The 16,864-nt window shown below is 34.9% G+C and overlaps 1 protein-coding gene across 3 annotated transcripts in view; it reads left to right on the plus strand.

Annotated features, from left to right (window-relative positions):
- Positions 1-16,086, plus strand: part of LOC145674345 (uncharacterized) — a 74,854-nt gene extending 58,768 nt beyond the window's left edge. For all 3 annotated transcript variants that reach the window (XM_081744278.1, XM_081744276.1, XM_081744277.1), the window contains exon 3: positions 5,573-16,086. In XM_081744278.1, coding sequence (XP_081600404.1) covers positions 5,573-6,674 — 1,102 coding nt within the window. In that variant the 3' untranslated portion in view covers positions 6,675-16,086. The remainder of the gene's footprint in view (positions 1-5,572) is intronic.
- The last annotated feature ends 778 nt before the right edge of the window (positions 16,087-16,864 follow it).

Genomic DNA, 16,864 nt, shown 5'->3' on the forward strand with positions numbered 1-16,864 from the left:
TGCTGGTTAATGGTGGATTTGAACATGGCCGCCATCAAGGCAACTCTTACCATAGACCTAATATTTATCCACCTGCTTTTTATTTAGTTATTGTCATTAACACAACATTTACAAAGTGGGGTAAAGGACTAATACATATGCTGCAACAATATTTAATTTCCCTGTAACTTTTTACCAATTTCGCGTAAATCAAAATTAACGTCACCATTGTTCTTCTGAGTAAATTTGCGCCTTAAATCATGTATCACATGACCCTATTCCTATTTTAAAAACTTGAACTTAATTCAAAATGGCGGATTTCAAGATGGCCGCCGTCAGGTATACCCTTACTATATGACTTCCCCCTAGTCCTAATATGTACCCATATATTTGTTATTCACCTTTTGTCGTTACAAGAGCTCTTACAGAGCTTTTACCTCCAACTGTATGAAGACTATTCTGTACTTGCATGTGATGTTCTGGTAGCTGTATCTCCTAAACCCCTGGAGCTTCGCACCTACAACTTCACTGAAATACTGACTACATTTAGTACTACTTTCTTATATGTGTCTCAATCAGCAACTCGATTCACCCAAACGTAAGGTTTACTTGTGAGATACAGTCGATTCATTAAATATGACATTTGTCGTGATATCTCGGGAACGGCTCCACCGAGATCAAGCAAACTTTGCAAGCCATGGTAGATACATGATATTTTTAAAACGAATTATCTGTACCTGCGCATAATGCGCAAATAATTGTGCGCATGCGCATATCTCGAAAACGTGAAGACTGCGATGTATTTTTCTCTTGCTTAGTTTGAACTACATGACGAGTATAACATAATGCAAGAAAAAAAACTAGAGTCAAAGGTGAGCGTTTTCAAGCTACTGAGGTGAGATGATGTTGGGGGTGGTCTGCCCCCGAATACCCCTTCTAGTTACGGCACTCTGTCTGGCTTCTCAGTCATACATTTCAATTACACCTCTGTAAAAGTCATATAGTTAACGTTAATAGTCGCCATATTCGGGTCGTAGTGATATCAAGTACTGTAAGCTTCAATGTTGCACAACAGTAACACAGTATTAAGAGAGCGTAAGGATAAACTATCAGGCCTATGGTCGGGGTCTACAGGAACACATCAGTGTGATGCAGACATTTATGCTTCAAAGAAACTTGTAAAATCATAAGCCATAGGCTTACCAATATATAGTTAGTGTTGTCATGGGACGAGACCTTTGGGGTTGTCTCATCTCGTCGCGTGAAACAGTCTCGTGGCAAAAAGTATAGCCTGCTTCCAATTAGGGATGGGCAAAACCGTTTAAAAAAACTGGAAAGCGGTATCTCGAAAAACCGAAATTTCTGCTTTCTCTAAAAACGGTCCGCTTTTTCATCTAAACCGGTTTCATTTTCTCCAAAGTCGGTTCGTTTTCCACCGAAATCGGGTTTGTTTTGTCCAAAACAGGTTCGTTTTCTTCACCGAAACAAGTTTTGGTTTTCTCCAAAATCCGGTTCGGTTCTTCACCAAAACTGGTTTCTGTTAAAACTTTCTGAAAACATAAAACTATTTCTATAGAAACGGAATCGATTTCCACAGAACAATGGAACACTATTCTGGTCAGAAATAGACCCAATTAAATAAAGACGGAACCGGGTTTGAAAACCGGATCCGGTGAAAAAACGAATCTGCTTTGAAGAAAACGGATAACCAGTTTCGGTGAAAACCGAACCGATGTCGGTTAAAACCGGTTTCGGTAAAAAATCGTTTTGAAATATTTCAAAACGCGGTTTCGGTTTCCTAAACACCGAAAAACCGGTTTTTGTGCCTATCACTAGTTCCAATAGATCACGACTACAGGCCTCATAGTTTATCCTTACGCTCTGTCTTAATACTGTGCTACTGTTCTGCAACATTGATGACTTATAGTACTTGATATCACTACGACCCGAATATTGCGACTATTAACGTTAACTACTGTATATGACTTTTACAGAGGTGTAATTGAAATGTATGACTGAGAAGCCAGACAGAGTGTCGTAACTAGAAGGTATATTCGGGGGCAAACAACCCCCAACATCTCACCTCAGTTGCTTGGAAACGCTCACCTTTGACTCTAGTTTTTTTCTTGCATTATGTTATACTCGTCATGTAGTTCAAACTAAGCAAGAGAAAAATACATTGCAGTCTTCACGTTTTCGAGATATGCGCATGCACACAATTATTTGCGCATTATGCGCAAGTGCAGATAATTCGTTTTAATTTCGTTTTAAAGCTACCTTGTATCTACCACGGCTTGCAAAGTTTGCTTGAAAATCGGTGGAGCCGTTCCCGAGATATCACGACAAATGTCATATTTAATGAATCGACTGTATCTCAGAAACTACAGCTTTTCGACAAATTCTTGCTAGTTATATTAGTTTTTCAAGGTGGCCTATTAGTCTGCCAAGTTTCATCAAAATCGGTTGTTGTGGCCCAGACACCTTATGGATGTGTCACAGGCCCTTTGTTAAACTGTTAAGGGCCATGTTCCAATTCTATTAGTCAATTTTCCAGTTGCAACATATGAGGAAAACTATTCCATTGCAGTGTTTTCATACAATGGTATACTTCCCGCAGTAAAATTCGGATACAGCATGCGATACAGCAATTATAATTTTTCAATAATAAATCAATCAATAAATAACTCCTTGGTAATTTTTCATCTTTTTCTATCCGGTGGGTGAAATAGGGATCAATGCTGCATAGTTGAAATCTGCGTTCAATAATCTTTACAACGATGTGTGATACTGTGTTAGGATGGTCTCAAGGCGTTCTCATATAGTGGTGTATTTTCTCCATTGAAATCGTTGGTATACCCCATAAATTATTCCCCTATTGGGACACATTTCTCGGCCCACATCTTATTAGCTGTTGTTCATCTTTGCATAATGTATACATTGTATGTTCATTCCAGAAATACGTAGTGTTCTTCCTGTTTCGTAGACTTTACATTTCTGTGTGTGATCCTAATAACTGTCCAGAGTGACTGAGTTTCCCTTAATTTTTCGACAGTTCTTTCAGGTAATAGTTAACACGGCTAACCTTTCATATCGATTAAGATCTTTTGCTTATACGTTTCTTACTTTTTTTATTTTTACAGAAAAAAATAAAGAATTTTTAGTTGCTAAACTGTTTTGCTAACAAAAGCACAGAGAAACATAATATATTAAGGAAAGAGGGTTATTGTGGAAAATGTATACGCGAATTATTACATAATATGCGAATGCTAAGGTATATGCGAATTACTTCTAGCAGACGACTGTACATTCACACGACACACGAGAAAGGTACATATACACATTTTATCAAAACTATACATGTGCCCAGAAAAGTTTCTTTCTTATATCTGTTAAACTATGTAATAAGCTACCGACTTACTTTAAAGTTGTTGAAACCACGCCAAAATTAAGTAGAAAAAAATATTATTATTTTTAAATAACAGTATGTAAACTTATCACATATACTCAAACACATTAGTATTAGTGTTAATATTAAATCGTATGTACTGGTCTTTGACAGATTATTTACAAATTTGTATGAATAACAATTGTTTTGTGCCCATCAATTAACGTTATGTTACGCACTTGTGTTTATGAAGATCGTATCTTTTGTCTCTTCTACAACAACACGCCACATTTTCATGGCATTTGTAACACACACACACACATATATATATATATATATATATATATATAATTGTCAATATATATTAACAATGTAATTATATGATATTGTTACATATTACTTTAAAATATTTTGTACAAATTTTACAATATCGGCATTTGAAAGCATCTATTTACATTCATGTAAATAAGTTAATCCAATAATCGAGATTTGAAAGCAATTAGATACAACCATAAGTAATTACATAAGAATTGTAAAATAACAATGATTATTAAAAAAAACTGTTATAATGAAAATTTCAAATGAAAGAGTAAATATCTATTCTTCGGTACTTTGTTCCCATGATGTTCGGCAGGTACTACTAAATCTTCTGCTTTCAAAGGCTCCAACCTGTCATGTTATGTCACTGTCTTGACGTACGGTACAGCATTCATGCTGTTTTATATATATATATATATAAACTTATGGACTGTGAGCTGTCTCTTCATACTCCTTGCTCGGTTGCTACATAAATTGATGCACCAATGATGTTTGTTTTTTCTCCTAAACTCCCTTCTCCGCAATTACAGAAGAAAGACTTCTTCTAGCTCTTTACTAGTGGGTAACGTTCCCATTATAGCCGACACGTTCCCACGTTGAATGGCTATGCTTATGTGTTGAATCAGGAAACTTTTTGCTCGATTATCTCCTGATTTAATTGATAGACGGTGGCCGATTTCTTTTATAAATTTGAGGCCTCCTTCTTCCCAAGAACCGCTAGACTCAATTGCTATTGCGACAAAGCAATAGTTATCGAGTAGATTGCTCTATTTATTCCTTTTTTCTTTCGCTCTTCGAGCAGCTACGAGTCCAGCTTGTACTGAGGCATATTGTAGGTTGGAGGGGGCATAGGTGTCTGAACATGTGAAGTCCCAAATCAATGCCTTTCCTTTCTTCCAAGGTACTAATGTCATACCATCGGGTCTTTTTCCGTCAGATCGGCTGCATCCAATCGGTTCCCTCACTGCTGGGATCCCTGCTGATATTAATGCTCTTAATATTATATCATTTACACTTGAATGACGTGGGTGTCTACCTGCGCTGCTTTTGCATTTATAGCATTTATTTATAGCCATTTATAGCATTTATAGCCATTTATAGCAATTACAATATATATATAATTGCTATAAATGGGACTTGACTGATTTTCCAATATTTATTTCTGTTTTCTCAAACACTCAGTATAATATGTATAATTATAATAGCGACTATGTAATTTGCTTTCCAGCTTAGAGAAATCAAATTATAGTGGACTCCGTTGAGTTTCTGGCTTCTTATTTCTACATATTTTATGTAATAACACATTAATTTCTGGTTTTGTTTATCAAAATACATAGCGTTTAAGTGATTCCTTCTGCATTGCGTTAATCCTTATCCGGGCAACCGGGGCCTCCCAGGCCCAGTAGCTTCATTTTTCTAAAATTTCTCAATAACCATACATATTTCGAAGACATAAAATACTGAATTCTTCTATCTTTCGTCGAAGTTAAAATCATGAATATATCGAGTTGGTAAAGCTTTTTTTTTTTAAAAAAAAATTTGGAAATCTTTTCCTGACGTAACCGGGCAACCGGGGCCTAGGAGGCCCCGTATAACTTTAGTGAAATTCCTGTCACATATTAGATCAAATTGTCACATAATTATATATTGAACACGTGACTATTGTAACCTTTAGTCGGAACAGTATGGGGCAACAGACATTGAATTTTGAGTGTTCTGCGCTTAAAATATATACTGGGCCTCACAGGCCCCGGTTGCCCGTTTACGTTACAAAAATGTCTTGCCCGGATAAGGGTTAATGATTATCATAAGTCAAGACCACGTTTTTCATGTTGACCTGTATTGCAGTTTATACTGTTCGATTGTATTTCAATTTGAATTATTTTACAGTTTCCACAAAGTGATTACTTTCGGATGCCGGACCTCACATATTTCACCGAAGGAAATATTTTCTCACTCTGATGAAAATTATCGTAGTTCCGAGGTGTGTCACAAGGAAAATACTGAAACATCAGATTTCACTACCCAAGTTGTAACACATACAGATACGAAACGTGTTACGTGTCAGGAGTGTGGGAAGAATTTCAAGTCAAAATCATATTTGAGAAAGCATTTGTTAACTCATACAGGTAAAATGTCTCATAAGAAACGTGTTACATGTGAGGTATGTGGGAAGGGTTTTATGTATAAATCACGTTTGAGAAAACATTTCTTAACCCATACAGGTGAGCGATCTCATATATGCGTGGAATGTGGAAAGGCATTTACTCAAAGATGCCATATGAAAACCCATATGTTAACACATACAGGCGAGAAACCTCACGTGTGTAAAGAGTGTGGAAGGAGATTTACTGTCAAATCAGCTTTGAAAGAGCACACAATGCAAAAACATTCTGTGGAAAAATCTCATATCTGCGAGAAATGTGGGAAAGTATTTAGTTTGAAAAATTACCTGAGAATTCACAAGTTTACTCATACGAGTGACAAACCTTATACTTGTGAGGAGTGTGGCAAGGGATTTAATCAAAAATCAGTTTTGAGAAACCATATAGCAAAACATACAGGTGAGAAACGTTATATGTGTAAGTGTTGTGGAAAGAGATTTATGCAAAGAGCAGGTTTGAATAACCATGTGTTAACACATACTGGTCAGAAGCCTCATACCTGCCAGGTATGTGGCAAGGGATTTACTCAAAGAAATGCGTTGTCAAGCCATATATTAACCCATACAGGTGAGAAAGCTCATATGTGTCAGAAATGCGGCTTGCGATTTAGGCTAATATCACATTTGACAACTCATATGATTAAACATAGTACTGTGAAACATCAGATGTGTCACCAATGCGGGAGAATGTTTGGTCTCAAAGCCCACTTGCGAACCCATATGTTGACACATACAGGTGAGAAATTTTTTACGTGCCAGGAATGTGGCAAGAGATTTAGTCGAATATCAATCTTGAGAAACCATATGTTATCGCATAAAGGTGAATAACTTCGTACGTAGGAGTATAACCATGTATTTGTTTTAAAATTTACATTCGTAGAATCCCAAACACGTGAGCATCCTTATCCGTCCAAAAATAATGAGAAATTATTTTCTTACTCACAGGCTATTTGCGTACCTTCACGTTAACACATACAGAAAAGGAACCATATGTACTTATATGTGCTAATTGTGTTGAATGTATATAGGCAAATATCAAATTTTGGATTTCAGTTCTAAGATTATATACATATACTTATTACGGTATAGGATTCCTGCTCCTGTGAGGGGCTCAGCCATTCTATTACGGTACAGCTTCGCGCTGCCCGGCATGCACCATCATTAGACGGTTCCCGCAGACAACGCACAATTCTTTATCTACAAGTAATATATCTTTGCACTATATTACTAGTAGGTTCAGAAGGCTCGTCCTTCCGTCAATCGTCCAATGATTCAGGAAGACCCAGGATACCCTACCGTACCGGTCCAGATTCGGACGGATTCACCTGTGAGAAAACTTAAGATGTGATTAAGAAACTAGGTGAGAGCATTACCCACTTTCACAGATCAATTACACAAAATTTCACAGTTTCGTTTTACTTTAGTGATGCTGCCTGGAAAAGGAATGAACAAACATAAATACTTTCAGTGCCATTTATTATTAATAATTAAACGTACCTGTAACACTATAGATTTACAAAATTACCTTGCCCCAATGTTAAAGTTAGTTCGTAGAAATACTTCGAAGTTTCTTGCAAGAATAAAATCTTAGTCCTTCGGAGCACGCAAACGTTTGTGATCACGAGGTGAGAATCCTTTCATTTCTAAATCTGATGAATCTTCTTGCGATAATTGTCCTTTATGTCACTTCTGACGTTTTATGAAGCGATTCTTTCCAAGAAACATTTAACTGTAGTATTCCACAATTCAGTCGTAGAAATTTGAATAACTTGGTGATTTTTACGATCATTAATGTGTCATACAGCTGTTCATCTCACAGTTTGTCCGACGAAACTTTGTTCATCTCAAACTAGCTCGTCATCTACCACTTTTTGTTTCGAAGTACATTGTGGTAAAGATTTACTTCAGTAATAGCTTATAAGACACTTGCAAAAAGCACTAATATTTTTATCACCACCTTTATAAATTGTTTATAAAATTTTGAATATAACTATAGCTTTTCAAAGATAATGCGTAGTTCACATTTCGAATGAATTTTGATGTCAAGACATCGACACGTTCAGCAAAACCTTGCTGATTCATTGTACGCACTAACACATATACAAAAGTTCAGTTTATTCACCTAGAATTCTCTCAGCTTTGGTCTTCCTTTCCTTCTACTCCTCTTTCTTTCAGTACTACCAGATGGCAGCACAATTAAAGAAAAGCATACACAATACGAATCGTACGAATCCAAATGAACGTCACAAAGTACACTAACGCAGAATTTGCGCTAAAGCGAAAAAATATATCAAGCGTAAATTTGGAGCAGTTATATTGGCGGTCGAAAGGACTGTACGTGCACCATTGAACAATGGTAAACGTTCAAGAACCTTGTACTGTAATCTTACTTAAGTAGTAATCACTGTTTCATTGTTACTCAGGACACTAGTTCACTGGGAATTTTATAAGAACTTTCGCTGGGCGATTACTTCATTAGATGAAAATGTCTCATTTTAACGCAGAAAAATAACGAACTCGTGGGGAACTTATACATAAAAATTTATGGGGCTTTTGTATGTAAAGTTTTTTTTTTGGCACTGTTACTAAATTAAACAATTACATGTGCATGACTCATATTTGACATACAAATAAATCTCATGATATGCTTGTAATATTTCACTTACAATATTGCTATATGCGCTCTTATTATCAATAATAACACAAACATTATACAAAATTGTGACATTATTTAAACATAAAGTATCCACATTACTTATTTTACAATATAATGCAAAAACTAGAAAACGTGAACAAATAGACAGTATGAATCACTGGGTTTATCAGACAAACAGATAAAATAAACATTAATAAGAACTATATATTTCAACATTCCACAAGAGGAAATAAACGAACTTACTCTACACATATTATACTTAAAATTGCATAAATCACGAAACATCCTCAAACTTCTTACATCATTCTAAGAAAGAAGTTACAGAAAACAAAATTGTTACACACAAATACAAGGATTACACATCATTTAAATATAGTAACTACATGAAATAAGTTTATTACCACTGTTTCGTATTGTTACGATAAGAGTGAGGTCGGATAGAAGTAAGTCTGCCACACTTTTACGCAAATCAGCGCCTATCCACTTAAATTTATAAGTCTCCCTTACCCATCATATATTCATAGTTTCTTCCCACCCCTTTGGAATGGCAACAATACCTTCTAGTGAGGTAGGAGTATAAAAGCAACATAGAAAATGGACCTTAAGGTTAAAAATAAAATGAGGGGGGGGGGAGTTGCCATTCATAATTTAATACTCGTGTTACAGTATTCCACTGAGACACAAAAACTTACTTTCACTCTAATAAAATTAGAGTATATCATCGTTTACATTAATAATAGTACATAAACGCTAGGCGATTCACCTCATGCAGTGGGTGGTTTAAGGTCTTACTACTAGTTGCAATAACTTGTCAGAAAACATCAACGAGATAATATGGCAACTCATGTAAAGGAGGGTTTTCAGCTCGTATTTCTTTTATGTAATAATATTATTGAATAATACTTTCATACACATTAATGTGTAAAGTACAATCATATCCGTGACTTTTTTTTTTTTTTTTTGTTACATGTCACGTCTATTTAGCTCTGGATTCAAGAAATGATTTAAAGCCAATAAGAATACGTTGTCGACAATCTAGTTTATCTTTTAAATACTGCAAATACGTGTCACATTTGAATAACTCTTTCAACAACAACTGAACATTGAAATTATTATTTTCACTCGTGTTGAAAACAGACAAATTAACTTTCGTCACATTTAAGAAATTCACATTTACCAAAGTTTCAGGTTCACAAGAATCAAATTTTTCGCTGCTTTCTTTTTCGTGAATATGTTTCTTAGCTAACTCTAACCAGATGTTCCTAGTTTTCTGAGTGGGTCTCCACACTCTCATACGATCAATAGAATGTACATCACAAGATTCTCCGGTTAAAGGATCTACAAGTTCGAATACTTTGTCCGAAATCTTATTTTTACAAAACAGGGGACCTTTATAGAACATAAAGAATTTACGAATCTTTTTGTCTACAGCTGAACTCAAATGTGATTGCAACATAAATACAAAATCATTTTCTTTTATTTTATATTTTCCTTCCTGGGATGCATTATATTTCTCATTTCTTTTTCTAGCTTATTCATTCCTGCGATAGTCAGCCATTATGAGTTATTTTCCCAATTTACAGGTTCACTTTCGTCATAACTTTCGCTTGTTACAATACCAAAATGCTTCAACTCAGAGTAATTTGCTTTTACGTTTAAATAAAGACTAGCAGAGCTGACGTCTAAACTACTACATACAGAATAATTCAACAGAATGACAATTTGAGGTATGTATCTTGAAACGACGACGATTACAAAAATAACTTTAAAATTTCGACAATTCCAAAATCATTGCAAATATCATATATTCCAAATAAACAATTCGGCGGAAGGTAATAATCTATTTAACCTACGCCTACTTTCGGTTTCTTTAACTCAGGAATAATTTTGTATGGCTTCATTTGCCAAAAGATCATGTACGTGAAATCACAAGTGATTAAGTGGTTTCTAATCATAGCTTTACTTTTAGAACACACCATATTTATATATGCACTTTGTTTTTCAACACTGCAGATGGCAATATTGCACAAAATATTGCTCTTTCTTTTGCATTTTAATACACTGTATTGCTTGGCTTTCCTTTTATTAGCATTAAATTTTGCATTTTTTAATTTCTCATTCATTATGGCAACACTGTGTCTGGCCTTGGATCGCTTACCAAGTTTTGAATTAGAACACTGGTTTATATTAGAATTTAGATTCACTAACTTTTGAGCTATATCACAATCTTCACAATTTCTTCCTTTGTTTCGAAAACTTTAGCACGCTTTACTAGCATTTTTCGAAATTTTAATCGATCACTAATTTGACTTTTTATTCTAAATTGGTTTTTTGATGCACCTGTATGTTTGGATTTTCTCGTTGTAATGACGCAATTAACATACGGTTTTTCATTAACAAACATCTTTGACCTACATTTTGTTTTGCATTTATATTTACTTTTGGTTCTTATCAGTGCGTGCGATTTACTCAAGAACCTGACAGATGTCTTCTGAAAAATTTTACAGTTCTCACCATTTACAAATGACCCGCGGTCTGCACCTAATGCAACAGCTGATTCAATACTTAATGATCCACTATGATCGCTAGGTTTAAAGTTACTGTCATTCGTGCAAGAACTTTCGGAAGACAGTTCAGAGACATAAGCAGAATTATTTTTGCGTGTAGCATACTCTATCATTACACTACGACGGTATTCAAATTTACTCTTAAGATTGTAACGCAAAACCTTGTTTGAGAATTTATGAAAGTTATGCAATAGACGGAACAGTTTCTTCACTTTCTTACGGACTTTAGCAACCTTCGTTTATTTTTCTTACTCTTTTTGCTGTAAGCTAGTAAATGAATGCGCTTTTGACAAGTTTACTACACATATGCTTTACGCTACTGAAAATTTCACGACAAACCAGACTCTTTTCTTTCCAGGAGACAAAGTTATCACTATAATTGGGAAGGTTACTGAATTCAAAACTATTATCTTCGATTTTTGAACGTACAGACATCGTGCATACGAGTACAAAGAAAGTTATTTGTTTGATCTGCTTAACTTGTACTTGACTGACTACTAACTCACAATAGTGCAGATTACTTTCAACATTACCTAGTTTGACAGTTGTTACATTAACAAAGTAAAAGCAACTAGTGCGGATGGGGATAAATTCTAACTCGTTAAGCGGTTCACTACCTAGGACACTTTCAGGTTTTTGCGATAACAAGCTACTAACGCGCATTGAGGTCTTATTTTTGCCTCCAATTTCATTACAATAAATGATGACATTAGTGCTGTTTTTCGCTAAACGGTATGCACACAGCTCGTGAATGTTATTCAACCCTTCACACAACACACAATCTTCTTTTACCTGTCGCTTATCAACTATTTTCAGACTAGGTGTGTCTGCTACAGCAATTTGACAAGAACTTTCATCAATAACTGGACTAGGAGTGTTCGCATATTCTTTATTTGTACAAGTACTAGTAACTACAACACTATTTACTTCATTACTTTCTTTCTTTTGTGACTCAAACTTATCATCTAACTGCACCAAAAATCGTTTAAACGAACCTGAACAATTAATTTTGTCTACACTTTTTTCTAAGCTCCTTTTCAACTTAATAGAAGATTCCTGTAACGTCGATACTCCAATTGTAACACCGTCAAAACATTTTTCTAACCGTTGTCTAGTTTCGTTGTTATATTTTTCAACTTGTTGATGGGTTTTACTGTTTGACTCATTAATAACATCATTGAGTTGTTTGATATCATTATAAGCACCATTAAGTGATTGCATTTGTTGTTTGGTATCATTGACAGCATCATTAATTTTATTAATAGTTTCAAGCAAAGTTTGCAAGCTTAAATTCTCACTTTCTGCCATGACTATACGTTATAAATACACAAACACAATAAATGCCAGTGATACTTTCAATTTAGCGCATATAGCATATCATGAGAAATGAAACCTGTCAAGTATTATAACACCTAGGTCCTCTCCCAGATGTTACATCCGTTACAAATCAGTTAATAATAATATAAATTATTATTAATTGATCTGCCCCTGGATGGAACGCCATTCTATTACGGTATAGGATTCCTGCTCCTGTGAGGGTCTTAGCCATTCTATTACGGTATCAGGGTCCTATTCTTGCACATCCTTGTTCAGGGTAATTCTATTACGGTACAGCTCCGCCCTGCCCGTCATGCCCCATCATTAGACGGTTCCCGCAGACAACGCACAATTCTTTACCTCCAAGTAATACAGCTTTGCACTATATTACTAGTAGGTTCAGAAGGCTCGTCTCTCCGTCAATCGTCCAATGATTCAGGAAGACACAGTTTACCCTACCGTAATGGTCCAGATTCGGACGGATTCATCTGTGAGAAAACCTAAGATGTGATTAAGAAAATAGGTGAGAGCATCACCCACTTTCACAGATCAATTACACGAAATTTCACAGTTTCGTTTTACTTTAGTGATGCTGCCTGGAAAAGGAACGAACAAACATAAATACTTTCAGTGCCATTTATTATTAATAATTAAACGTACCTGTAACACTATAGATTTACAAAATTACCTTGCCCCAATGTTAAAGTTAGTTCGTAGAAATACTTCGAAGTTTCTTGCAAGAATAAAATCTTAGTCCATCGGAGCACGCGAACGTTCGTGATCACGAGGTGAGAGTCCTTTCATTTCTAAATCTGATGAATCTTCTTGCGATAATTGTCCTTTATGTCCTTCTTACGATTTATGAAGCGATTCCTCCCAAGAAACATTTAACTGTAGTATTCCACAATTCAGTCGTAGAAATTTGAATAACTTAGTGATTTTTACGATGATTAATGCATCATACACTTGTTCATCTTACAGTTTGTCCGCCGAAATTTTGTTCATCTCAAACTAGCTCGTCCTCCACCACTTTTTGTTTCGAAGTACATTGTGGTAAAGATTTACTTCAGTAATAGCTTATAAGACACTTTCAAAAAGCACTAATATTTTTATCACCACCTTTATAAATTGTTTATAAAATTTCGAATATAACTATAGCTTTTTAAACATAATGCGTAGTTCACATTTCGAATGAATTTTGATGTCAAGACATCGACACGTTCAGCAAAACCTTGCTGATTCATTGTATGCACTAACACATATACAAAAATTTCAGTTTATTCACCTAGAATTCTCTCAGCTTTGGTCTTCCTTTCCTTCTACTTCTCTTTCTTTCAGTGCTACCAGATGGCAGCACAATTAAAGAAAAGCATACACAATACGAATCGTACGAATACAAATGAACGTCACAAAGTACACTAACGTAGAATTTGCGTTAAAGCGAAAAAATATATCAAGCGTAAATTTGAAAGTTACATGCTTTGAAACTTTTAAGGGGAAAAGGAGCTGGATAGTAGAGTAAAACTAAAGTTTTCAAAGTGGAGAGCCAAGATGTGTTAGTAGCAAATGACGAGGGAAGTACGGGATAAAGCACCCGCCTGCATGAAAACTATGCATGCCCTTAGAAGGACCAATTCATTCTCATTACAACAAGCTAACAAAATGCCTGTACAGTTGAGAAGTGTTCCAGAAATCCAACTTGGGAATTTGTATTAAAAGATGAATATATGCGCATTCAAACGCGTTAAGTACAACATTAAGTACAACGCGTTAAGTACAACATCAACGAATATTGACATACAAATTGAAATCTATCGGAGGTAAGAGAAAACACTGTTTTAATAGCTAACGGGTTTGTTAGTTAAAATTAGTCATTATACTGTTCATATTATTGATAGGTTAAAGATGGAAAATATTGTTCACTGTTCTCTTCTATGGACGAGCGACGCAGGCTAAAGAGTCCTTGCACCTTGAATATTTCGTATTTGAAATTGTGTTGCATCCATTAAGGGAACAGTTCACGTAAGGTATATAATTTTTTCGGTAACCTGCCTTGTGTAACGCAAACTGAAACATTCCAATGTATCGCGGTGATCCGAACTGATTCATTAACATGGACAAGAACTTTATTTGATTGTGTCTTTGGTTCATCATAACATCCGGAAGGAGAAGGTTCATAGTATGTACAAATTTCCTGCCATAATCTTTGGTCGGAATCCAAACACATCAAATGATTGTACAAGTCGTGTGCTGTTCTTTGGTAAATTCTAACCATTATGTCTTTGCCATCCGTCATTCAATTGCACTGGACAGTTTGTGAATTGATCACAGTGATCAACCAGTAGCAACTTCAAACCATCATGTCAGTATTCCTTGCTAATAATACATGTAACGCGTTTAAATGTGCATATACTCATTTTTCATATAAACATCCAAGTTGAATCTCTCGAAATATTCTCAACCGTACAGGAATTTTATTAGGTTCTTGTGATCAGCATGATTTGGTCTTTCAAATGGCATGCTTAGTTTCTCTGCAGGCGAGTGTTTTTTTCCCGAACTTCCCTTGTGAGGTTTCCAAACACTTCACCTACACATTTCCTCTTTGAGATCTCGGAATATTGACGTTCAACAATCGTAACGCATAAATGAGAAGAAGTACCAGTTATTATTAACACGAGGATAAATAATAGATGATCATTATTCATTAGACGTGTCAAAAATTACTTTATGAAAAAAAAATTATGAGTATTGAAACAAGTGAATGTAAAACAGTTATGTTCGTCAAGATAAGTTTTGTTAAAGAAAAGAAACTAATGGGAAGGTATTTTTATATAGGAAACAGATAATCATTACGAAACACTTTTTGTAAAATACTAATAATCCTTTTCATTCATATAATCTTTATGATTGACTCGTTTTGTAAATTAATCATAATCACATGCTTGATTACGCAATGTACATATCAATTGCAATATAAAATATTCATATACCTTAAGGAGTTCAGACGTTCGTTTACAAGATATTTGCAAAGAAAACTCATTTCATACAATTCACTAATATTTCTCGGGCGTATATCACTGTTTTTAGTTATGTATATCCTAACTATATACAAAAGATCAGGAACTGACATAAAATAACGGATTCTTCTTGATGTGGAAAGTTGAAATTTTACATAATTTTAACTTATTTGCTAATCCACAGGAATATAGCATAAATTGAATATTTTTAATTTTAAGCTGGTCTACGGTGTGTTCTCGTGTTATTTATATGTTTCTTTTTTTGGAATTATAATCTCATGTTTCAGGTAATTGGAATTGGAATAAAAACCTAAAGTTCGGTATCCTTGTACGTTTTCCATACATGATTGAATAAAATCGCTAAAAGTAAAACTTTCGAACTTTAGAGTAGGTTTATGGGGAACTGAAAAATCTTCCCCATGCTATTGATACGGGAAATCTTTTACTCCCCAAAATTATTTGTCATATCCTCTAGGGCTACAATGATTAAATATGACATGATTGTAACTTTTTGGGAATGAAAAATATTCACAGGAAAATTGCGAAAACTGAATATTTTTAATTTTTGAGGACTTGAAAGGGCGATGGAGAAATCATCCATATTATTTAAATGGTCCTTTTTTTGAACCTATAATCTCATATTTTAGTTTCTTGGAATTGAAATAAAAATTTCAAATTCGGTATGCTTGTAAGCTTTTATTACTATTACCTATGCAAATCATCAAAAGTATATATTTCCTACTTTAGAGTTGTTTTATGGGGAACTGAAAAATCTTTCCCATTTTATTTATATGAGCATTTTCTACACACCAAAATGCCCTGGCAGTTCCTGAAGGACAGTAGGACTACAGTAATGAAATTTGGCATGATCGTAGCCTGCCGGGAGTCATAGACAGGAAAATTGAAAAAAAAAAAAAAAACAATGAATATTTTTAGCTTTCAGGCGATCAAAAGGGAAATAAAAGTGTCCATGTTATAGATGGACTTTTTCTTGGATGAAAAAATCTTATGTTAGTTGAAATACGAAACGAAACTTTAAATTCGGTAGAATTACGTGTTTATTAGATGCCAGGCAGTAGGCCGAGCAATGTTCGAGTTCTGAGGGCGAAGCCCCCAGCTGGCCGTATTCAGCAAATATTAAGAGCAAATGTACGGAATTCACTGTTGGTGCAAAATCTGATACATTAGAAATGCGATCCCGTAGGCTTGCAAACGTGAAAACACAAGGGCCTGGCTCGGAGCACAAAGCCAGCCAAACGCTAGTATATATATATATATATATATATATATATATATATATATATATATATATATATATAGAGAGAGAGAGAGAGAGAGAGAGAGTGGCTGAAACTACACCAATCAAGTCTAGGCCATATTGTGAACCGCTAACCCGGCGATAGGGTGCATAACAAGTTCGTAGTTATTAGATGGAACTAATTTGAACTAAAAAAAAAAAAA

Source organism: Thermobia domestica, chromosome 17 (assembly GCF_964235325.1).
Source record: "Thermobia domestica chromosome 17, izTheDome1.hap1.1, whole genome shotgun sequence".
NCBI classification, from domain to species: Eukaryota; Metazoa; Arthropoda; class Insecta; order Zygentoma; family Lepismatidae; genus Thermobia; species Thermobia domestica.